Below are 21,436 nucleotides of genomic sequence, written 5' to 3'. Positions count from 1 at the left end.
TGGCCTCCCCAAGTGCTAGGATTACAGGCACGAATCACTGTGCCTGGCCCCTATGCACACTCTTAAACAACCAGCTCTTGTATGAACTCAGAGCGAAAACTCACCCATTACTCTGAGGAGGGCACCAAGCCACTCATGAAGAATCTGCCCCCATGACCCAAATGCCTCTCACTAGGTCCCACTTGCAACATTGGGGATCACATTTCAATATGAGATTTGGAGGGGACACACATGCAACCTTATCACTGAGGCAATAAACAGAAAACCAGTCAGGGGGACAAGTGTCAAATTGACTAGCAACAGACTGAGAAGTGTTACTCTAGAAAGGCTGAGGTGAGCAGTTCAGACTGTTCAGTCTCATTCTGCCTGGAAATGGCCATACCTTGGTGGACCAGGGTTGTTTTAGGCATCATTCTGGACCAACTACATAACTTGTTGTGTTTCTGTCTTGGTTGTTATTTTCCCCCTTTCTTACTTTTTTGTTATTTGGTCTCTCCCTTTTTGTTTTGAGTTCATTATTTGAGGTATTATTGTACCTTCTTACTGTAAGCAATTTAAATTCCTCTTATAACTAAGTGGGGAAAAACAATCAAGAAAATAAAGACAGATGACTCGATATTGCAATCTGACCTAAGTTGATGTAGTTGTTCACAATTATTAGACTCTTTATTTTCATTCAAAACTAAGTTCTATGCTTAATTGCTATTTCTTTCCTTAGCCAACAGTTTTTAATTTTTTCCTCCTTTCTTGTTGCTTGGTCTCTCTTTTTGTTTGGGGTTTATTATTTGGGCTATTATTGTGCTGTCTTATTATAAGCTGTTTAAATTCCTGCTATAACAGGATTTTATAAGCAGGGAGAAACACTCAATAAAATAAAGATATATAATTCAGTATTGCAGCTTGACTTAAGTTGATGTGGTTGTTCACAATTATTAGGCTCTTTACTTTTATTTTATTTTAGTTTTTGGTTAGTATCTATAGTGTCCAATAGTTAGTAGAGGGAGCTACAGGTCTGTTAGCTCACAATTTTGCTATCGTGTTACAATAAAGCAAGTCTCAGACTGAATTTAACCAGATACTTACATTTAAGCCGTCGCAAACAGGCAGAGTAGGATTAGAATTAGAGTTAGTTTATAGATCATCTGTTCAGCAAGATTAAGAAAGTGTTAATAGGAGATCTGATAGTTCCCTGCCTGCATGAAATAAAGACTTGATAGAAGGCAATGAGACAATGTTCTAGGGATAAGATTTGGATCACTATCCGGGTAGAGCGAAGGGACCAAAAATCCTTCCAAATCAGGGGATGGACACAGAACCTTGGAGAATCAAGTCTTAGGCAATATTTCTAAAGTACACTGGGCTGGCTAAGTGCTTATATCCTGTTTGTCCAACGATAAGAGAGTTTCTCTAATATATCTAGCAAATACACATATCTAGAACATCATAGATTTCACTAAAGAAAATAAATTTCCAATGGCCATTAGGCTAATTAAAAAAATGTTGGAGATAAAGATAGCTGTAGCACTGGTTGTAGCCATAGCTACTGTGTGGCCTTTTGATTAAATGCTGCTTGACTTTTCAGATTAAGGCAATCCACTTCTCCTAGGACACAGATGAAAGCTAAAGCCCGCATACCATATTGTTTCTGGAGAAGTGTTTTAAAGAATTTATCCACCACATCGTATCCATGAAATGGGAAAATTTCACTGATGCTCTGTTCCTCTTGTGTAGGAATTAAATAATGAGTCATAAATTCTTTGAATTAACCTTGATTAAAATGAAAGTTGATTTCCATAGCAGTAAATTTGAAAAGGTGGCACTTTGTCAATGCCAGTGCTTTTGAGAAGGCAATACACTGCTTTACATAGATTAGGAAGATTGGAAAGTATTTACACACTAGTGGGAAAAAAATGGGGTTGAAATTATTTTTAACCTGGATCTTGTCTAATAAAGTTGATTTTTGGGTTAAGTCAGTTTTATTAAAAGGCAACTTCTTGTGGTAGTCAAAAGTTTACTTAATATAAACCTCTGAAAGATCATTGACTAATAACCTTGAGATACTTTATTATAAGGAATTACATTGTTAGAATATTTATTATAGAGAGAAGTGTTTATTATTTTAAGTTGTAAACTATGTTTGTCATTGGAGGTTGACTTTATGGCTGACCTTGAGATCATTAATCTCCTGACATCGACCTCTTGATTTTGTTGTAATTAACTAATCATTGTATAAAAATTGAGCATTTTTTGGAGAGAGGAGTATTCATCCTTGCACAAATTCTATCTAAGTAAACATTAACTACTAAATTTAGCAGATAATGACATACAGCAAATTATCTTTTCCCCACAATGGGTTTGAAGACACACAGGAAATTATCTTTTCCCACACTGGGTTTGGACCTGTTTTCTACTGAAGTTGTGTAACAGAATTACTGAACGTTCTGGGCATGGTTTTGAAAATAATGATATCATATGAATGACCATTTAAAAGCCCAGGCTTTGACTGTATAAAGTTAGCTATCTTTTATTATTGTCATTTATGTTTTGTTTCTCAGTCCTTTCTTGTTCTGCTCTTTGTCATGGGTGTGGAAACCTTGTCTCTCCAGTGAACATAGATTTTGGATCTTGAATTCCCAGAGGCCAGTGAAGTGCCTCTTACACTGTGAATACTTAGCCAGTATTTTTTGGTGATAACTGGGGCTCTTCATTTTTCCAGGGATCCAGTTTTGGGGTGTAGGGATGGAGAATAATGGTTTAAATGTCCTTGATGCCTTCCCCTCTGATCTAAAATGAGGAAGGACTTTATGTCTCTGTGATTTGAGGGGGTGAGTTTGGGGAATAAGACTGTATGGTCCTATGTATCTCTTTCAGCTTCCAGATCAAGAGGAATTTGAGAGGGTGACCAGGCTGATATTACCAACAGAATTTTATTCACTAATAAGCACGTCTTGGGTGGGGTCTCATATTGGCTCATGGAGTTGACAATTATCCTTCTTTATGGCTGCTAGTATCTTATCTCTCAAAGAGGTGCTCTGAATCACAGACTACGTTTATTGCATCATTTCTTCTTTTGCCATTTCTCACCCATGGAGTATTTGTGAGAGGTGGTTTACATCTTAAATTCTGCTATAGCCTGGTTTTTACACAGTTCTTATTGAATACATGATGTTACAAATTTGTGACTAGCATTGCTGGATTCATTCTATTAGGCACAAATGAAACGTAGAACTTTGTTTTAGAGCACTAGAACAGTAACCAAGTCTTAGGAATTCTTGAGTTTAGCACCAAGTCTTATCTTTCCAGCCTTAAAACTCCCTGGGTCCTCAATAATCTCTTACCTTTTGGAGGTCACTGTGAACTTTATTTCTTGTATAAACTTCCAGGCTTTGGTAGGGTCTGGATAGTGTTAGTTTCTTGGGTAAATCTCATTATCTCTGCCTCTCTTTCCTGAGGTCAGTCCTTCATTCTCTACCCTCTGCCCTCCCATCATTGAAGATGAAAATGGAAACAGTTTTATTTGAGGCAGTTTTCAGATGAAAGAGCTGAGAGAATATAAAAAGATCAAAGTGAGTAGTGATTTTCTCGGTCAGTTACCCAAGAAAATAACTGTTAATTGCTTATGTTTCCCTTGGGCAAATCATATCACCATTTTGGACATCAGTTTTCTCTTAAAAATAAGGGGTTTGACTAGATAATTTGTAAGATCCCTCCCAGGAATAAGTTCTGTGAATATACAGACATTTGAAGCAACTGGGTGTTGTAGTTGGCTCTAGGATTCCTGGTAGCAAAAGAAAATAGAAAATGTGGCTGAATTATATGGTGCTCATTGTCTGACAAAAAGAAGTGCAGGTTTGCATCTGCAGAGATGGAATAAAACTCAAGTAGGAGTTCCATTCAATATGGAACCCTGGAGAAAGTTTTAAATTGTATCTATGCATAGTGATGATCCTGGATTACAATTGACCAAAATTCAAACGGAGCTAGTTTAAGCAAATGAGATAACGTCTTGATTCTCATAAACAACAATGACAACACTCCAACAAAACCAAAAACAAAACAACACAAAACAAAATTTAAAAATCTACCAACATGTGGAAAGGGCAGGATACAGTTACTTGAATGTTCTCAGGATTTCATCTCTGCCTTCCTCAGTGTTTTGGGGTCAGGCTGGCTGCCCCACAAAGCTGAACAGGAAACTTCTGCACACATCTGGAAAGCTTCATAACTAGAGATGTTAGGAAAAAAACCTAAGGAAGAACTCTGATTGGCCAGTATTGGGTCAACTGTGATTCTTTATTCCTGGGTCAACTGTGGTATGTCGACTGATATCTGAGGTTGGCAACTCCCACTGGAACTGAGGATGGAATTTTCCCATAAGCTGAGTAGTTACCATTTAAAGCATGCAAAGAATAAACGACTGTTTCACTGTTGCTGTCTTTCCTATACTCTAGGTTCAGGTCCACCACATACATTTGCCCTTTTCAAAAGTCTACCATACTCTTAAAGCCTCTTGGTCTTAAAAAATTCTGGCTTGGCTCCTGCTTGAAGCTTACCTGCCCAGCTTTCTCAGGGTCTATCTCTAAGTGCTTTTCATGGCAATGACTAGCAACTTCAATAGATTTATCTGTGTTATGAACAAATTGACTAGATGTGACGAAGTCCATCTGACGAAGACTACCAAGGACATATTTGCCATTCAACAATGTTAGGTTAACTTGCGATCAAGGGAGACCACACGTCAGAGAAACCAGCAGGCATCTCACTTGACAAAGGAAGACACAGGCTTGTTACTGTATTTGTGGGAGGGGTGGGGTTTAGGTAAATTTAAGCAAAGCAGTGTGTGCCAGTTCAAAGCAAAGCAGAGCAGCGTATAAAAGGCTTGACATCTAGCCTGGGCTGAGATGAAACTGTCCTGTTTCATCAGAAACTACAAAGTTAAGATAAATGTGGAGTGTTGTGTGCAAAACCTCTGTCTGTAGCTCTGCATCTGGAAATTCAGGCTGTTTTTCTGTGTTAAAATGATTTAGCTCCTCCAGGCAAGAGTGAGATGTTTCATTCCCATTAAATGTGATTTCAAATAGTAAAGTTTCTGACGGTCTATGATTTTAGAAAACAAGTTTTCTCATGTCTTTTTGTTAATTAACAAAGGCAGTTTTTTTTCACAGCTTCACAAAGGAAATTCTTTTCCCTCTACAACTGTCAGATATGCTCTTGATCAGGGTCTCTCTTGAAATAATGGTGAGCTTTTGTAGTCTAACATCAAGAAGTAATTTAAGGTGGAAATGTGATTTCAATGTCAGTTACAAAGCAAAGCTGGAGGAGGTTTGTTTTTTTTTTTTTTTTTTTTTTTTTTAGAGATAGAGTCCTGCTCTGTAGCCTAGGCTGGAGTGCAGTGGTAAAATCATGGCTCACTGCAACCTCCACCTGCTGGGTTCAAGTGATTTTGCTTTCTCAGCCTCCCGAGAAGCTGGGATTACAGATGCGTGCCACCACACCCAGCTAATTTTTGTATTTTTAGTAGAGACGGGGATTCACCATGTTGGCCAAGCTGGCCTTGAACTCCTGGCCTCAAGTAATCCACCCGCCTTGGCCTCCCAAAGTGCTGAGATTACAGGCATGAGCCACCATGCCCGGGCAAGAAGGTCATTTTTGAGTTTAAACATATAATTGAAGTTATTTGCTCATGGATTCACCCTGCGAATACTTGTTGAGATCCTACTATGTGCCCATGATTATAAAGAAGATATCATTTCTACCTTTGGGCAGCTCATAATCTAGTAAGGGAAACCGCAAAGGGGGAAACAAACCCAGTAAACCCTAATGAGGGCAGTAGTGGGTTTTGATTTAAATGTTTGCAAGAACGAAGAGGATGGAGTTGCGGACTCCAATCTGAGGAATTTGGTCCCACTTCTGGTGAAAATAGTCAGGGGGTGAGTGAGGTCTTGGGGTGTGGAGACATCATTTTGAGGAAGTTGGCAAGTGCGGTCGCTTCTGTTGGTCCAGGTCCCTACAGTGTGTCATTGAGCTCACCTCCTGAGGGCAGTTCCTGAGCATGCGCTCTGCCTCCCTCGGCGAGTGTCCAGGCTTCAGTGTCTCAGCCTGAGGGATTTTCCCATGGAGAAGGGAGCCTACTTAGCCTCCTTCCTGGGCAGCTGGAATGTGCTGGGGTTTAATCCCTTCCCCGGCCCCAAAGGCAACCCTCAACCACTGAGGGATGTCAACTGTCTCTCGTGGGGACGGTTCTGAGGATCCTTCTACAGAGTTTCTCCCAGGTTCCCAATGGTATTGAATCCCAGTTGTTTACAGAGGTAATACACTCATGAAAGCACACTTTTTTTTGGCTTTTCTTTCTTCAGGTCTTACTTTACCTATTCCTTTCTTGCTTTCTTGGATCACTTTCCGAATAAATCACCTACACCCAAGTTCTTGTCTCAGGATCAGCTTTGGGGGAGACCTAAACTGAACCAGCTAGCTTCTCCCCTGTGAGAGAATAGCACACCAGGAAGAGTAGAAAGATGTCTTGAGGGACAAAGAGAGGAGACAGAGTAGACAAAAGTGGTGAAAGTCCCGACATAATAGAAGAAATAAGGACCTTACCAATTAACCAGGATCAGTCTTAGACAGAGTTCAGGACCTTGAACCCAAGGTCATCTTGGTATCCAAGATACTCCAGATGGCCCTGGAAGAATAAAAGGGAGACTTGAGGAAGGGAATGTTATTGGGTGAAAGAGTCAGAGAAGAGAACACTGCTTCCTGAGAAGAAACGGGCAGAAGAATGAGTGCATGGCATTAAATATCTGAGCTTAACTGTTTTTGCTGGATAATTTTATGTATGATAACATTTCTTTGAGGAAATCAGAACATTTGGAGAACACACTGCTTCTTGGCTATATGCTAAGCAACCCTATTTCCAAGCAGAACAAAATTTTGCCCCTGTTATCTTTACATTATGGGTAAATTAAGGGTACATTGATGAAGAAAGAACTAGTCTATCATTTGGAAAGTTATTCTCTGAGTAGGAGGCTCTCTAGGTTTTCTGTATAAATTTAACAATCCTGGAAAAACCCAGAGAAGCATAAATTTAAACTCTGTTAATGACAGACTATCTTTCAGCGACAGTTTATTTCAGGAAACTTCATTTGACCCCATTTCCTCGAATGCTTATGCCAGAAACTAAACACCACTGTATTCCAAGTATACATCCTCAGATTTTGAGATAGTGGTGATAAACATGTATACAAAATGTGATGGTGATGGTAGCTGACCCCCTCACTCCTAATCCATCCTCTCTCCCCTTCTTCTGTGGTAATAGAGTTGAACTGAGCATAGGCTGCCCAGCTGGAAACCAAATCTCAAGCCCTCCTTGCAGCTGGGCATGGCTGTGTGACCAAGCTCTGACTAATGGAATGGTAGTGGGAGTGATGTGAGCCACTTCTGCCTTCCTTATTTAGGAGGAAGTCTCTGGGCTTAGCCGTTTCACCCTTCCCACTGGCTACTCTGGTGATACTTGCAGGAATCTCAGATGCCATGTGTTGAATATGGCATGTCTGCATTAGCCTGGGTCTCTGGATGAATATGGAGAGAAAGCCTTCTGCTGACCTGGAATACCTACTTTTGACTAAATCATGTGAGAAAGAAACAGTTTTCTTTGTCCTTTAAGCCATACTATTGTTAGGTTTCTTGTTATAGCAGCTTAACTCTTACCCTAACTCATGCATATAAATATATACCCTCAACTCTAATCTGATTGACTTGAGCTAGGTTAGAGTACCCAATATTTATGCAGACATTTGAGCTTCCCTGCCTAGGTAAAGCTTATCAATGCAGGGAACGTTTGTCATTGTTTAATTCATTAAGTTATTTCTTCATTCGTTCTTTCATCCATCAATCCGTTCATCCATCAATCTATTCATCCATCAATCTATTCATCCATTATATATTGGTGTGTTGAGACTCAATATGTGCAAGACTGTTTACTCTGGGATACCTAGGGAATATGAATGACACAAAGATGAATGACACCCAGTTCCTGCTTTCAGGGAACTTATAGTCTAGAGACTTTAGATGAAAACTAAAACATTGAAATATGAATAAATATGATGAATTCTTGGGAATTTTAATTAAAATAGAATAAAGGTAGTTTCATTTATATTACTTTATTATTACTCTTTTGAACAATGCTCTTATGTTTTTGCATTCATTTTCAAGACCAGTGTTTACAGAGTGAATGACCATTTTTATTTAATGGCAATAAAGCATGTATGAGTGAAGGCAATGTGTTAGTTGCCATAAACACAGCCCTTGCTCCTCCCCTTGCTCTCCTTCCATGGTCCCGGGAGAGTATTAAACACTGGAAAAGCTGAAGTGTCATTGTGCCCTTCAGCCTTCCTGTGCTCTAGGGAAAATAGCTTCTTAAGGAATGAAGACAAGAAAGAGAAATTGAAAGGACCAGCCTGAAGATTTTGACAGGTAAGAGGAATTTCCTTTTCCCAGGAATAGTTTTATGGGTGGGTGTTTTTTAGTTTATTTCTATTTATTTTTGCAAATGTATTTCTTATCTTTCATTCATATGCTGAAAGAGACAAAGCCATATAGAAGTATAAACAGACAGATGAGATAGAGAGTCTGAAAGACACATCATTAATAGCAAAGAAATGGAGAGAAATTGAGATAAGGATAAAGATACAGAGAAACCACACCTCCCCCAACAAGAAAGAATATTTGTTAGATAGAAGAGAAAGAGTAATACCTAAAATGAAAACTATGGTAAAGGGGGTTTGCAACTCTTTGAACACTTATTGATCAGGAAGACATGAAATACTTGGAAATACATCCAGAATTTACCATCTGTACGGAAAGGGGAACTCGACTTACGTTATGGGGACTCATGCATGTTTTATGAGTTATTTCATTGATACAAAACCTTGGGATACTTTAAAATTGGAGATTAGTTTACAACGATAAGGCCAAAGGAAGAAGAAAACATTAAAGATTTAATGACTAAACAGGCATAGTAGAGATATAAAACTCAGATAAAAAACTGACTCTCCTTCTCAGAGTAGTCACAGAGGCTATGGGGGGCAATTCTAAGTTAAAAGTGGATTTCCTCTGTTTAGTTTACCACGATTCATATAATTTGACTACCATTCTGTTTACACTTGATTGTCAAATATCCTTTTCTTTTCTTTCTTTTCTTTCTTTCTTTCTTTCTTTCTTTCTTTCTTCCTTCCTTCCTTTCTTTCTTTCTTTCCTTTCTTTCTTTTTCCCTCCCTCCCTCCCTCCCTTCTTCCTTCCTTCCTCCTTCCTTCCTTCCTTTCTTTCTTTCTTTCTTTCTTTCTTCCTTCCTTCCTTCCTTCTTCCTTCCTTCCTCCTTCCTTCCTTCCTTCCTTCCTTCCTTCCTTCCTCTCTCTCTCTCTCTCTCTCTCTCTTTCTTTCTTTCTTCTTCTTTCTTTCTTTCTTTCTTCTTTCTTTCTTTTCTTTCTTTCTTTCTCTCTCTCTCTCCCTTCCCCTTCCCCTTCCCTCTGTCATCCAGGCTGGAGTGCAGTGGCATGATCACGGCTGATTGCAGCCTCGACTTCTGAACTCCATCAATTCTCCCACCTTTGCCTCCTGAGAAGCTGGGACAACAGGCACACACTACCACACCAGGCTATTTTTTATTTATTATTATTATTTTTTGTAGAGACAGGGTCTTCTTATTTTACTCAGGCTGGTTTCCAGCTCCTGGGCTCAGGCACTCCTCCTGCCTTGGTCTCCCAAAGTGCTAGGATTAATAGTCATGAGCCACCATGTCTAAAGAATGGTTTTTGAAATATGGTTCCTCGGACCAGCTCAGCAGGCAGATTCTAAGGGTTGACACTACACTTACTAAATCAGAAACTCTGGAGGTAGGGTCCAACAAACTGGGTTTTAACAGGTCCTCTGAGTTACTCTGATGCAATACTGAAGTTTAAGAGTCACTGGCATAGGATGTTAGAGATGGAATCTTCATATTTTATAGTTGAGCATTCCACAGAGGAAGAACAAAAACCTTGAAGGAGACTGGTATATAAAGCATTGCTAATTTAATTAAATGAAGTTAAGAAGGTTTATTTTTGAAGACTGAGGAATTCTGCTCAGGTCCCCTCTTCTGTCCCACCTTTTAAGTTCAGTCATTTCAGAAAACCAAAGATCTCCATGAGACTTATCAAGCTTAAGAGCTTGGACAGCATAGGTCGTGAGCTCTAATGAAGGCCTAACCACATCCCCAGCACTCCTAAACCTGAGCTCCTGAATCTGTGGGTGGGCTGTATTTGGAGTGTCTAGTACCTCTCCAGTGTCCTTGCATGTACCCGCTGTTCTTCTTCCTGGAACTCCCTTTCTTCACATTCTCACTTGGAAATTTCTACTCATCCTTCAAGTCTTCACTCTGGCATCATCTGCTCTGTAAACTCTTCATCCAGGTGAACACAGGTGCTCACCCACCATATTCCTCAGCACTTTGTATAGCTTTCTATATTATTTTGCTTATCCCACAGTATTACAATTTATCCATCTCTCTTTCCACTAGTTCTCTGAGGAAAATAATGGTTTCTTTTAGTCTGTTGTTTCTAGTGCCTGAAGTTTTGTCTGGCAAACAATAAACACTCAGTAAAAAGTTGCAAATGTATTGCAATGCTTTATTCCTCTCTCTGTGAATCATTATAATTTTGCTGAGCATTTGAGAGTAAGTTGCTGATAGTACGGCCCTTTGCTCCACAACGCATTACTGTGCATTTTTAAATAAGAAGGACATTCTTTTACATGACTACAACACAATAATCAAAGTTATTAAATTTAACATTGATACAGTATATATATATATATTTTTGAGACAGGGCCTCACTCTATTGCTCAGGCTGGAGTGCAGTGGCGCGACTACTGCAGCCTCAGCCTCCTGGGCTCAAGCTGTTCTCTCACCTCAGCCTCCCGAGTAGCTGGGACTACAGGCATATACCATCATGCCCAGCTAATATTTTTTGTATTTTTTTGTAGAAACCGGGTTTCACCATGACCTTGATACAATATTATTATATAATATTCTGCCCATATTAACATTTTGTCTACTGTCCCATTCAATGGCCTTTATAGCATTTCCCCCCCCACATCAGGATTATGAATTGCCTTTGTATGTCATGTCTCTTTGGACTCCTATAATCTGAATCAATTCCTTTGCTTTGTCTTTCATGACATTAATATTTTTGAGACGCACAGGCCAGTTACTTTTTAGACTGTCTTCAAGTTTTGATTTATGTGATTATTTTCTCATTATCAGATTTAGGTCATGGATTTTAAGGAGAAATACTATGTAACTGGTGTTAAGTTTTCTCATGCATAACATCAGGAGGTAGATGATGTTGGTTTATCCTGCTATTATTGATGTAATTGATCACTTGGTTAAGTCATGTCCATCAGGTTTCTCCATTGTAATGGTACTTTTTGCCCTTTGTAATTTCTAGGTAGTTTTTCGAAGATACTTTGAAAATATGTTCATATTCTGTTATGTAATAAACTTTTACCCGATGGTTTTAGCAATCTCTGATGATTCTTCCTGAGTCAATTGTTACTATGGCAGTTGTGAAGTAATTTTTAGACTGAATAAATGAAGCTTAAAAAATAGACTGTTTTAGTTAACTACTTGAGCAGTATATTTTTGAGAGAAATCCTTTCTATTGCAAAACTATTAAAGTTATTTCCAGAAAGAATCAGTATTCTATGCTATCCCTATCTAATTCCATTTAATTTAATGACTTTATTTCTTGCCTCCATAAGGAGTCCCATGTGTTCAAATGCAAAATCTCTTCTGCAGCTTAAGATATAAAACATCTTAATGAAATAGTATGTATCATGTAGATATTAAATCCTTAATACACAGACACTTAACTCTTCATTGATATAACACAGACATGCACAGCTGTAAAATGTTTACAACTATTTATAAATGTTTATCATTTTGAGTTTCCCACTAGTTTCATAAACAGCTCTAGAGCTTTATTTGCAATTAGCTAAAAATACTTATTTTTTATGACTAATTGCATGAATAGTAATAATTGGGACATAATGGAAAATGAAAATGTAGACATAATATCTATATTTAGGTTTTATATAATAAAACCTTTACTTAAAGGTTTTATTTTTCCAGTAACTTTATTAATCCAAGTGTTTCAAAATTGGAAGTGTAATGTGTTGTTGCAATGATGATGGTGATCATGACGATGATCCATTAATTTATTTTGGATCATTTTTTCACACCTTCAGACTCTCAAGCTCTTTACCCTCATACAGTTCTTAATTCACTAGGGCAATCTATTCTTTAAGATTCATGCATTTTTTTTTTTTTACCCTTGGGTAAAAGTTTATTGAAGGATTGGATATCTAAAGTCTTAAAGTATCTTTCCTTTAATTACTTATACACCTCCAGGAGGAGGCACTAGTGGGAGGTTATGTAGAAACTGAGGAACAGAGAAATCTAATTATAGCACATCTATTTCCTGTAAAAACACTGGACCAATTCCTAGGGACATGTTTGTAATATAGTGGTCAATATAGTAGTTGGCTCAAATCAGTGCTAAGCCCTCTAGATTCATCACATAAAGCCTGAAAGGTGAAACAGCTTGCTCAGGTCTGCAGAGAAAATAGCCAAGCCCAAATCAGAATCAAGGCCTGTGGTCTTCCTTTAAAGTCAAGACTTCTGCCAGTATTTTCTCTTGGTGTAAATAATAAAGTGAATAAAATAAATGTGTTTATTTCAGATTTTTGAATCCCTCTTAAGGAGTGAGTTGAGCATGAACAGTAGAGATGTGTTTTTAGGGAGTTGGGGTGGTTGCACTTAACACTTTCTGGAAAGAGAAACGCACTTTTTGGGTGTCTGCTATTCCTGGGTGTTGTGATGATCACTTCTACACAATATTTTATTTAAAGAACCCAAGACTAGAAAGTGATTTAGACATGCTAGAGATTCTTGCTTAAACTCTTTGGTTTGTTTAAGAATGTGCTTTAACTATTCACAATAGCAAAGACATGGAGGAATTCTTTTGAACTTCTACAAAATATTGGGGCTCCAAGAAGGTTTACTTTATTTAACAAACACCTAAAGAGTGCTTTCTGTGTGCCAGGAATGGGTAAAGTGTTTTACAATAATGAACTCAATCCTGATAACACTATAAGGTAGGTGCTATTATTGCCCCTATTTTACAAATGGGGAAACCAAGGCACAGAAAAGTGAAGCAATTTGGCTGAGATCCACTATTAAGTAATGGATCAAAGAGTCAGACCCAGGCAGTCTATCTCCAAGCGTCCTTGCTTTTTAACCACATGCATTCTGCAGAAGACAGCTGTGAGGTTGGCTGACCAAGATTATAAAGATGAGGTATTTCCTGTTCTACTTGGAACCGCTCATTCAATGAAATTATTACGTTCTTATTTTCAAACAAGTGGACTTTCTTAGAGTAAAAAAAAAAGAAATGGAATTGAGAGTAGACATTTTCCATGGACCCCTTTGGAAATGGATTTAAGCTTTGGGGAGGGAAGTCTGATGTTCTGCTATTTTTTTTTTTTTTTTTTTGAGAATGTATGAGTTATTTTCAGACCAGGCTTATCTGAGCAGGCAGATGTGCTCCTGAGATAGTTGAATATTTTAGCATGCCACAACTGTTTACCAGGTCATTCCACTCTTGCATAAATATACAAACAAAATCATTCAGAAATGTTTATGACCCACCAAATCAATGCAGTGTGTGAAATGGAAGTTCTATGCCATGTCCTGTATGCTTTCTCCTTTTATAGCCACATCTGGACAACTTTAAATAGTGAAGGCTGAGGTGTATACTCTGGGTGTTTACAAAATTCTTCCTGAGTTGGGTCAGCAAGACCATTTTCCTTGCACAATTGAAACAATGTGGGAACATTTCCCTCTTTATTTTGATAAAGCTTATGTTGATGTGGGGAAAGACATCCTTATGCTTTAAAAAAAATCAACTTCATGAGGTATAATTTTTAGTCAATGTGATGGACACATTTTAAGCGCGTGAAGGCACATTTTTAAATTACAAGGTTTCTTCTTTTCCCTAGGTCCACATCTAGAATGGAGACTTGGAAGATATTTTGGGGGATCATCCTCCTTGAAACTGGTTTTGGCTTCATCAAGTCACAGAGTATTGGTAATACCTGGGTTTCTTTAAGCTGAAAACCATCTAGTGGTAGTGACCATCTTAAAAGGAAATATTACAGAAGCTTTGTAATTAATAAGAGGAAACAATTCCTTGAAGGAGAATTTAGTCAGAATCTGAAAGCTTATAGTGAATGGTGGGCACTTGTTTTTTCAGTACTTAACCCCAAATGACAAAAAAATAGATATTAAAAAGTTCCATACTCTGAAATGTATTACCAGGTTCTCAAACGCTTTTGTAAACAGGAGCCTGTTCTGCATTCTGTCTTTTCTCTTTGGCAGAGATGTTCTGAGGAGTAATTATCATCACAAGATGGATAGCATTACTGAGTGCTAGTGACACATCTGCAATTTTTTGCAGTTATTTTAATAGATTGTTGGGACTTTTCAAGATGAAAGTCTCATCAGGAGAAGATTGTTTGAGTAGCCTGAAGTCCCAGTGAGACAATATTGAGGTTTAAATATTCAAATATAATTACACAGGCTGTTATTTGTTGGGGGGAAAAAACATGAAGCTCTCTCAGTTTTCCTTTTGGCTCTGGCTCCCTTCACTTGTGAACAGAAGCTGTGACAGTCTTTTCATGTTTCAAACACCTTCTAAAACTACAAAGAACTAGTGGAGGGATTAAGAAAGTGACAATCTATGAAAGTATAGTACATCTCTCAAGTTGCATATGATGTAATTGAAACTTACTTGCCTGGAAAATATTCTACAGCTGTGTGGTTTCCTCTGATTTGAAAGATCAGGGGAACACTTCATGGTTTGCATTTGATCACCCCTGAAAGAGATGTTAAGGGGACAAGCCAGTCAGCCATCCCTGGAACGGTCATTGAATTCTCTCCTCCCAGTAAGACTGCACTTTGGAGGGTTGAAGGGAAATAAAGCTTAAAGGACCTGAAGTTCATTTATTGTCTGCTTTTCCCATGATCAGGTTCCACTTGGCTTTATGGCCAACATTATGCATACTTCTGAGAGGTGGGGCCCAGGACTCCAGAAGTAACAAGTGGATTAAGTGTCCCTGGATTATACCAACCTCCCCAGACCCTCTCTGCCTAGACCCTCACTTGGTCTTTGCCTTTCTGTAGTATGGATTTCTAATTTAATCTTCATGGCAGTTCAGGGTGTGGACTAGATATGAGGAGACCTGGGTCTTAATTCTGGCTGTTTGAATGGATATGCATGAGTTACTTTGCCTTTCCAGGTCTTATTTTCCTTCTCTGTGAGATAGCTGAATTGGATTCCTTATTTTATGCTTGTGTGGTCCAATACAGTGGCCACTAGCTGCATGTGACTCTCTAAATTAAAATAAATAAAAATTCAGCAAAATATGAAGTTCAGTTTCCGTTACACTAGCTACATTTCAAGTGCTCAGCTGCCACGTGTCTAGCAACTACAGTCTCACACAATTATTTCTAGCACTAAAATTTTAATTCCATTATTTGTTTTCATTAATGTTCAAGATTTCCATCCTTATAAGTGCTGTATCTTTCCTTTCTCTCTTTTCCTCTATTCTTTCCTTCCTCAATATTTTTGGGTATCTATGCTAGATGCTCATGTGGTGAACAAACAAGCAAAATACATGGTTATCTGTTCTCATGGAGCTCACAGTCTAGTTGGGGAAATTGCCATTAATTAAATAAGCACAATCATGAACATTACATTACAAACAAAGATAAAAGAACACGATCCTATGAGAATTTACCAAAAATAAATAAAGAAATAAATAAGAGAGAGAGAGAGAAACTTGGAGGAAAGGGAGCATATTAAAGTCCAGTGGGAAGTGGGAACATGGAAAATTGGAGACACTGGACTAGGGAGCTTGGAACTGATAGCAAGGTGGGGAGGGCAGAGAGATGAGGCTGCAAAGACAGTGCAGGGCCAGGCCAGGTAGGGAGGGCAGAGAGATGAGGCTGCAGGGACAGTGCAGGGTGAGGCCGGGTAGGGAGGGCAGAGAGCTGAGGCTGCAGGGACAGTGCAGGGCCAGCCTAGCTCAGTATTTTAGCCCTCCTGGCACAAAACCAAGTGCAAGACATTTTTAACCAATGTGGGAAAATAATTCTTTTTGGCTTTTCAGCTACTTTGAACTAAAGCCATTTTTAGCTGGTTTCTGCTTTTGTTTTTATTCTCATTACTAATTTATATTCTCCTCCCACCATCATAGATAATCAAAGCAGGAGGTATAGGAGTGGGGAGAAATCATAGTGATTGTTGACAAATAGATTGATCATAATCACCTCTTCTTTTTATCTACACATGCACTGTACTTAATCCACATGGTACTTCTTATCATAGAAAAGCAAAGTTTGAGTTGGAAGACAGCAGGGCATCTGGTCAACTCTTTAGTCTAGAGAGACACAATTTGAGACACAGAGGATTAGAGATTTGCTCCAGTCCTGCAGCCGCTTGGTGTCTGATCTCTTCCATGCTGGAGGTCAGGATGGGCCCGGGTGGGGTACCAGTGGACCTGGCCACTGTTGAGTTGGTGGTTTCCAGGCTTGTAGCTGGGGTTGGGGAGAAGTAGCTGCATAGTGCAGCTTGAGTTCAGGGAACCAAAAGACAAATGTGAACCATACCTACAGGAATGCCAAGGATCAAACTAAAAGGGGCTGGTGGGTGGCCAGGGAGTACAGAAATGAGAGCTGGAAAGTTGATGTCTTAGGTCAGGTTCCCTGGAAGCAGAGTTTGGAACAGGGATTTGAACGCATTATTTTGAGAAAGTACTCTTTAGGTAAAGAAGTCTGTAAAGGAGTACGAGAAGTGGGTTAGAGTAGGGGATGAAGACGACAGGTAAAGTCAAGCCTTGGCCTGAGTCATGAGAGGTGGTGATGGAGTCTAAATAACACTGCAGGGTTGTTTCACTGAAGGCAAGTGGGCCAGGCATTTGTATCTCCATGTCGATTAGACATTGGCCACCCAGGGTGGTGGTAGTGGTGTAACTTCTCAGGTGTCTCCAATTGAGGTCACTCCCTTCAGCCAAGGTTAGGACTCTGGAGAAGGTCACAGGTAGCACTTGAAGCAGCTGGGGGATAGGTGTGCCAACGAGTAAAGGCGATCTAGGCTGGTACCAATAGCATCCACTACTGGTAGAAAATTGGGTTCTTTTGTTTAGGTCAAGGGATGAATGGAAAGCAGTATGGGTGATCTAACTGAGGGGCCACATGTCTATCAGAATAGAACAGAGAGTGGCAGGTGAGCAGGGGAAGATGGTAGCCATAGGAAGACAAGGGAAGATGATGGTGTGTCTAGGCTGCATGCTGTGCAGGCAGATCTGTGGGGAATAAAGGCACAGAGTCTGGAGCGAAGGGATTCCATCCAGTAACTGTCATTTGTGATGTTTTATCTGAAAGTGATTCTCTTTTCCAGTCTGCAGGGAGGCCTCTCTGGGAGATGTTGTGTTTCTGGTGGATGCCAACATCAAACCCCAACATGCACGCAGTATGCGGAACTTCTTATACATTCTGGTAAACAGCTTCAATGTCAGCAGCAAGACCATCCGTGTGGGTCTGGCCCAGTATAGCGATGTGCCCCATTCAGAGTTCTTGCTTTCCACCTACCACCGCAAAGCTGATGTGTTGAGACATATTCGGCAGTTTAAATTTAAGCCTAGGGGCAAGAAGATGGGCTTGGCCCTGAAGTTCATTCTAGACCACCACTTCCAGGAAGCATCAGGGAGCCGGGCAAGCCAAGGGGTACCTCAGATCGCTGTGGTGATCAGCAGTGGGCCAGTTGAGGACCATGTCCATGGACCTGCGGAGGCATTGAGGCGGGCAGGCATCCTGCTTTATGCTATTGGCATCAGAGATGCAGTTTGGGCAGAGCTCAGGGAAATTGCCAGTAGTCCTCAGGAGAATTTTACCTCCTTTGTTCCTTACTTCTCTGGTCTCAGCAATCTCACCCAGAAGCTGCAGCAGGAGCTCTGTGATGTGTTGGCAAAGGCAGCTCCACGTGTTGACCACGTCTCTCCAGGTACAAAGGCTTTTTCTTTTTAATTTCTGATCTGGAAGTCATGAAACTCAAAGCTTGATCTCTTATTCATCCCTCTGCCCATCCTTTTTATTTTTCATATGTGTGCATGTCTTAATTTTAAAATTAAAAGTTCATGAAGTCAACCCTATGCTCCTCTTCAATCACTGACCAAAGCCTCATCAACTCTTTTTATAAATCCTGTGGGCCTTATGCTGGTTCTATATACTGAACGAAGATTTATTTGTTTCTAGAATGACATTATTATTCCTAGGTTAACTTACCCATGTTGCCTGGATGAAGGACGAGAAGGGAGAGTGGCAGTAGTTCCCCTAGGATGTTTGCTAATTTAACTGAAAATCTGTTGGTTTAATATACTGGTTAGGATGATTAATTTAGGGAAAATAAAGATCTGTGTTCAAATCTTACAAAGTAGAGAAAGGGTCACCTTAGACAAGTTATTTTACCTCTCTGAGTCTAAATTTTCTCCCTAGGATGATAGTACCTGCCTCAGAGAGTTGTTAAAAGCATTAAACAAAATTGTGCAAGTAAAGTGCTTGGCACTATACCTGGCCAACCAGAGGGACTCATAAGCATTTCCTGTTATTACTTGTCATAACCTGTGATGATGATATACCTGTCATCAACCTTGTGCTTCTGTTCGTAACAGGGCATAAAATGGTGAAAATTCTTTATAAATTAATTACTAAACTCCATAATAAAGCATACAACTTTGAGTAGAGAAAGAGAAGAATGCTTGTGGGTTCCATCAAAACCCACAAGACAGACTCTTCATGATTTATTCATTATTTTGGTATTTCTATATAGGGTATGTTAATTGGAAGAAGCGCTAAAACTTTTGACCCATTGATGCAGCAGGTGTGTGGTATATTATATATCTTCCTTTTGTATGGCGCTTCAAGGTTTACAAAGAGGTTTTATATTCATAGTAATAATAGCTACTATTTGTCTGGCGCTGTATAGTTTTTAAAGCTTATTTACATTGCTCATCTGACTGATCATCTCAACTTTGTTAGATACATAGCGTAATTAGTATTATTGTTTGCATTTTTCAGATGAGAAAAACTGAGGCCAAAGGTACCTCAAGTGGATTGCAGAACTAGGGACTTGATCCCAGATCTTTTAGGGCAGACTCATTCCACTAGAGCAGGGATGTTTGGTTGTATTCCTGGGGAGCAGAGCCTGAAACAAGAATTTGCATACACATGATTTGCTAAGGAAGAGCTCCCAGGGCAATGGTCAGTAAGGAGGTGGGGTATTCAAGACAGAGCAGTAGAGAAAAGTAAGGAAGGGTATGATTTCAGGCAAAAATTCTGTAAAGCGTTTTAGCCTGATCCTGCAGGGGAACTTGGTGTACATTATGCCTCAAAGTTGTCTTGACCCTGAATCTGGGTCAAGCAAGGATCTGGGCTTTTAAATATTGTGAGAAAAGTAGCTTCATTAGCTGGAGTGTAGTTTTCCAAAGAGCAGTGCATAGAATGGTAAAAAAAGAAATCCAAAAGGACTGAGCAGAGCATGACGCTGTCTGCTATAGTAGATTATCTTATTTTATCTTCAAAACAACCTTGTGAGAGTATGAGGGTTGGTGCAAAGATTTCAGTGCTGCAGAGAAGAAAATTAAGTCCCAAAGAGGTGAGTGATAAATAGGTCACAGAGCTATTAAATGATAGAGCTGCAATAAGATGTGTCAAGGAACATGGGATATATTCTAGCTTTCTGACCTGCTGGTGCCAGCACACTCCTAGATATGAGGTTTCTTTGTCAAAAGACAGGAGGCTGATGGCTTTTTCTGACTGGAAAGAATACATTCCCTTTCTTAGCATGTTGCTTAATTTGCAGAGTGCTTTTCTTCTTAATAAAATCTAAGAGATTGTCTAAGTGGATTTCAAGGTTGGAAGTATCAGTAGAGCAGGTCTGAAATCTCAGAAGGTGATGGAGCAGAGAGAAGGAAAGGTATGGAGGGATGTTAATGTTATTGCTCTGAGCACACTGTCATTTGGGGTGAGTGTGGTGTCTGAGGACCACCGAGTATAGGCTGTCTGTCATTATTCTTTTCTGCATTGGTTCCAAGCAGTTTGAACCATTGGTTCAATGGTTCAAAGCATTTTGAGTGAAGATCCAGTAATCCAATCCCTTCTGCCATCTCTCTTATAGCTTGCAGAGAAGCAGCCCTGGCAGACATTGTGTTTCTAGTAGACAGTTCAACTAGCATTGGACCCCAAAACTTCCAGAAAGTCAAGAACTTCCTTTACTCCGTTGTCTTGGGGCTTGACATCAGCAGTGACCATGTCCGAGTGGGACTTGCCCAGTATAATGACAACATCTATCCAGCCTTCCAGCTGAACCAGCACCCTCTGAAGAGCATGGTCTTGGAACAGATCCAGAATCTGCCATACCGCACAGGAGGCACAAACACAGGGAGTGCCCTAGGGTTTATCAGGACCAACTATTTGACTGAGGAGTCTGGCAGTCGGGCCAAGGACAGAGTTCCTCAGATAGTTATCCTGGTGACTGACGGGGAGTCAAACGATGAGGTACAGGAGGTGGCTGACCAGTTGAAAGCAGATGGAGTTGTTGTGTATGTGGTAGGGGTCAATGTCCAGGATGTCCAAGAGTTGCAAAAAATAGCCAGTGAACCATTTGAGAAGTTTCTCTTCAACACCGAAAACTTCAATATCCTGCAGGATTTTTCAGGAAGTATTCTTCAGACTCTGTGCTCAGCAGTGGAGGGTAAGATAAAAGGTAAGAAGCTGTGTTAGAACCCAAGATTCCAACCATGCCAGCTCACTACAATATAACCCAGAATATGCTGGGTGTGTGGGAGGGCAGGGAGTGCCCGGCATCACTGGAGAGCCTGGGAAGACTTCCTAGGAGAAGGCATTGAAGGCTGGATGGAGTTCTTGTGGGTAGAAAGGAACATATTGCCATGTTGTTCAAAGGAAACAGCATGGGTTTTGAAAGCCGGAAGACCTGTTTTTTAATCCTGTCTTTTCCACTTTCTAGTTACGTGAGCAAGGACAAGTGGCTTCACTTTTTCACTTCAATTTCTTATCTGCACGAAGAAAATAATACTAGTCTAGAAGAATGGTTTATGAGGGTTGAATCAGATAAAGTGTATAAAAAGCTCTAGCATAAAGTGTGTCCTCAGTTAACTTCCCTTGCCTCCTCTGTTGTTTGAACAAGAGTAACTGAAAGGTACGTTAGTGTAATAAAACAGACAATAAGGTAGCAGGCTATATGAGAGTAAAAGCCTTGTGATAGAGTCC

The 21,436-nt window shown here is 39.7% G+C and overlaps 1 protein-coding gene across 5 annotated transcripts in view; it reads left to right on the top strand.

The window, feature by feature from the left end:
• Positions 1-8,372: 8,372 nt before the first annotated feature.
• LOC117084198 (collagen alpha-4(VI) chain-like) overlaps positions 8,373-21,436 on the top strand; it is a 100,649-nt gene continuing 87,585 nt past the window's right edge. For all 5 annotated transcript variants that reach the window (XM_033212694.1, XM_033212693.1, XM_033212696.1 and 2 more), the window contains exons 1-4: positions 8,373-8,469; positions 14,089-14,177; positions 17,550-18,152; positions 20,325-20,912. In XM_033212694.1, the coding sequence (XP_033068585.1) occupies positions 14,102-14,177; positions 17,550-18,152; positions 20,325-20,912 (1,267 nt within the window). In that variant the 5' untranslated portion in view covers positions 8,373-8,469; positions 14,089-14,101. The remainder of the gene's footprint in view (positions 8,470-14,088; positions 14,178-17,549; positions 18,153-20,324; positions 20,913-21,436) is intronic.

Source organism: Trachypithecus francoisi, unplaced genomic scaffold, assembly GCF_009764315.1.
Source record: "Trachypithecus francoisi isolate TF-2019V2 unplaced genomic scaffold, Tfra_2.0 Lachesis_group0, whole genome shotgun sequence".
Taxonomy (NCBI): Eukaryota; Metazoa; Chordata; class Mammalia; order Primates; family Cercopithecidae; genus Trachypithecus; species Trachypithecus francoisi.
This window is presented reverse-complemented; position numbering and strand designations above follow the sequence as displayed.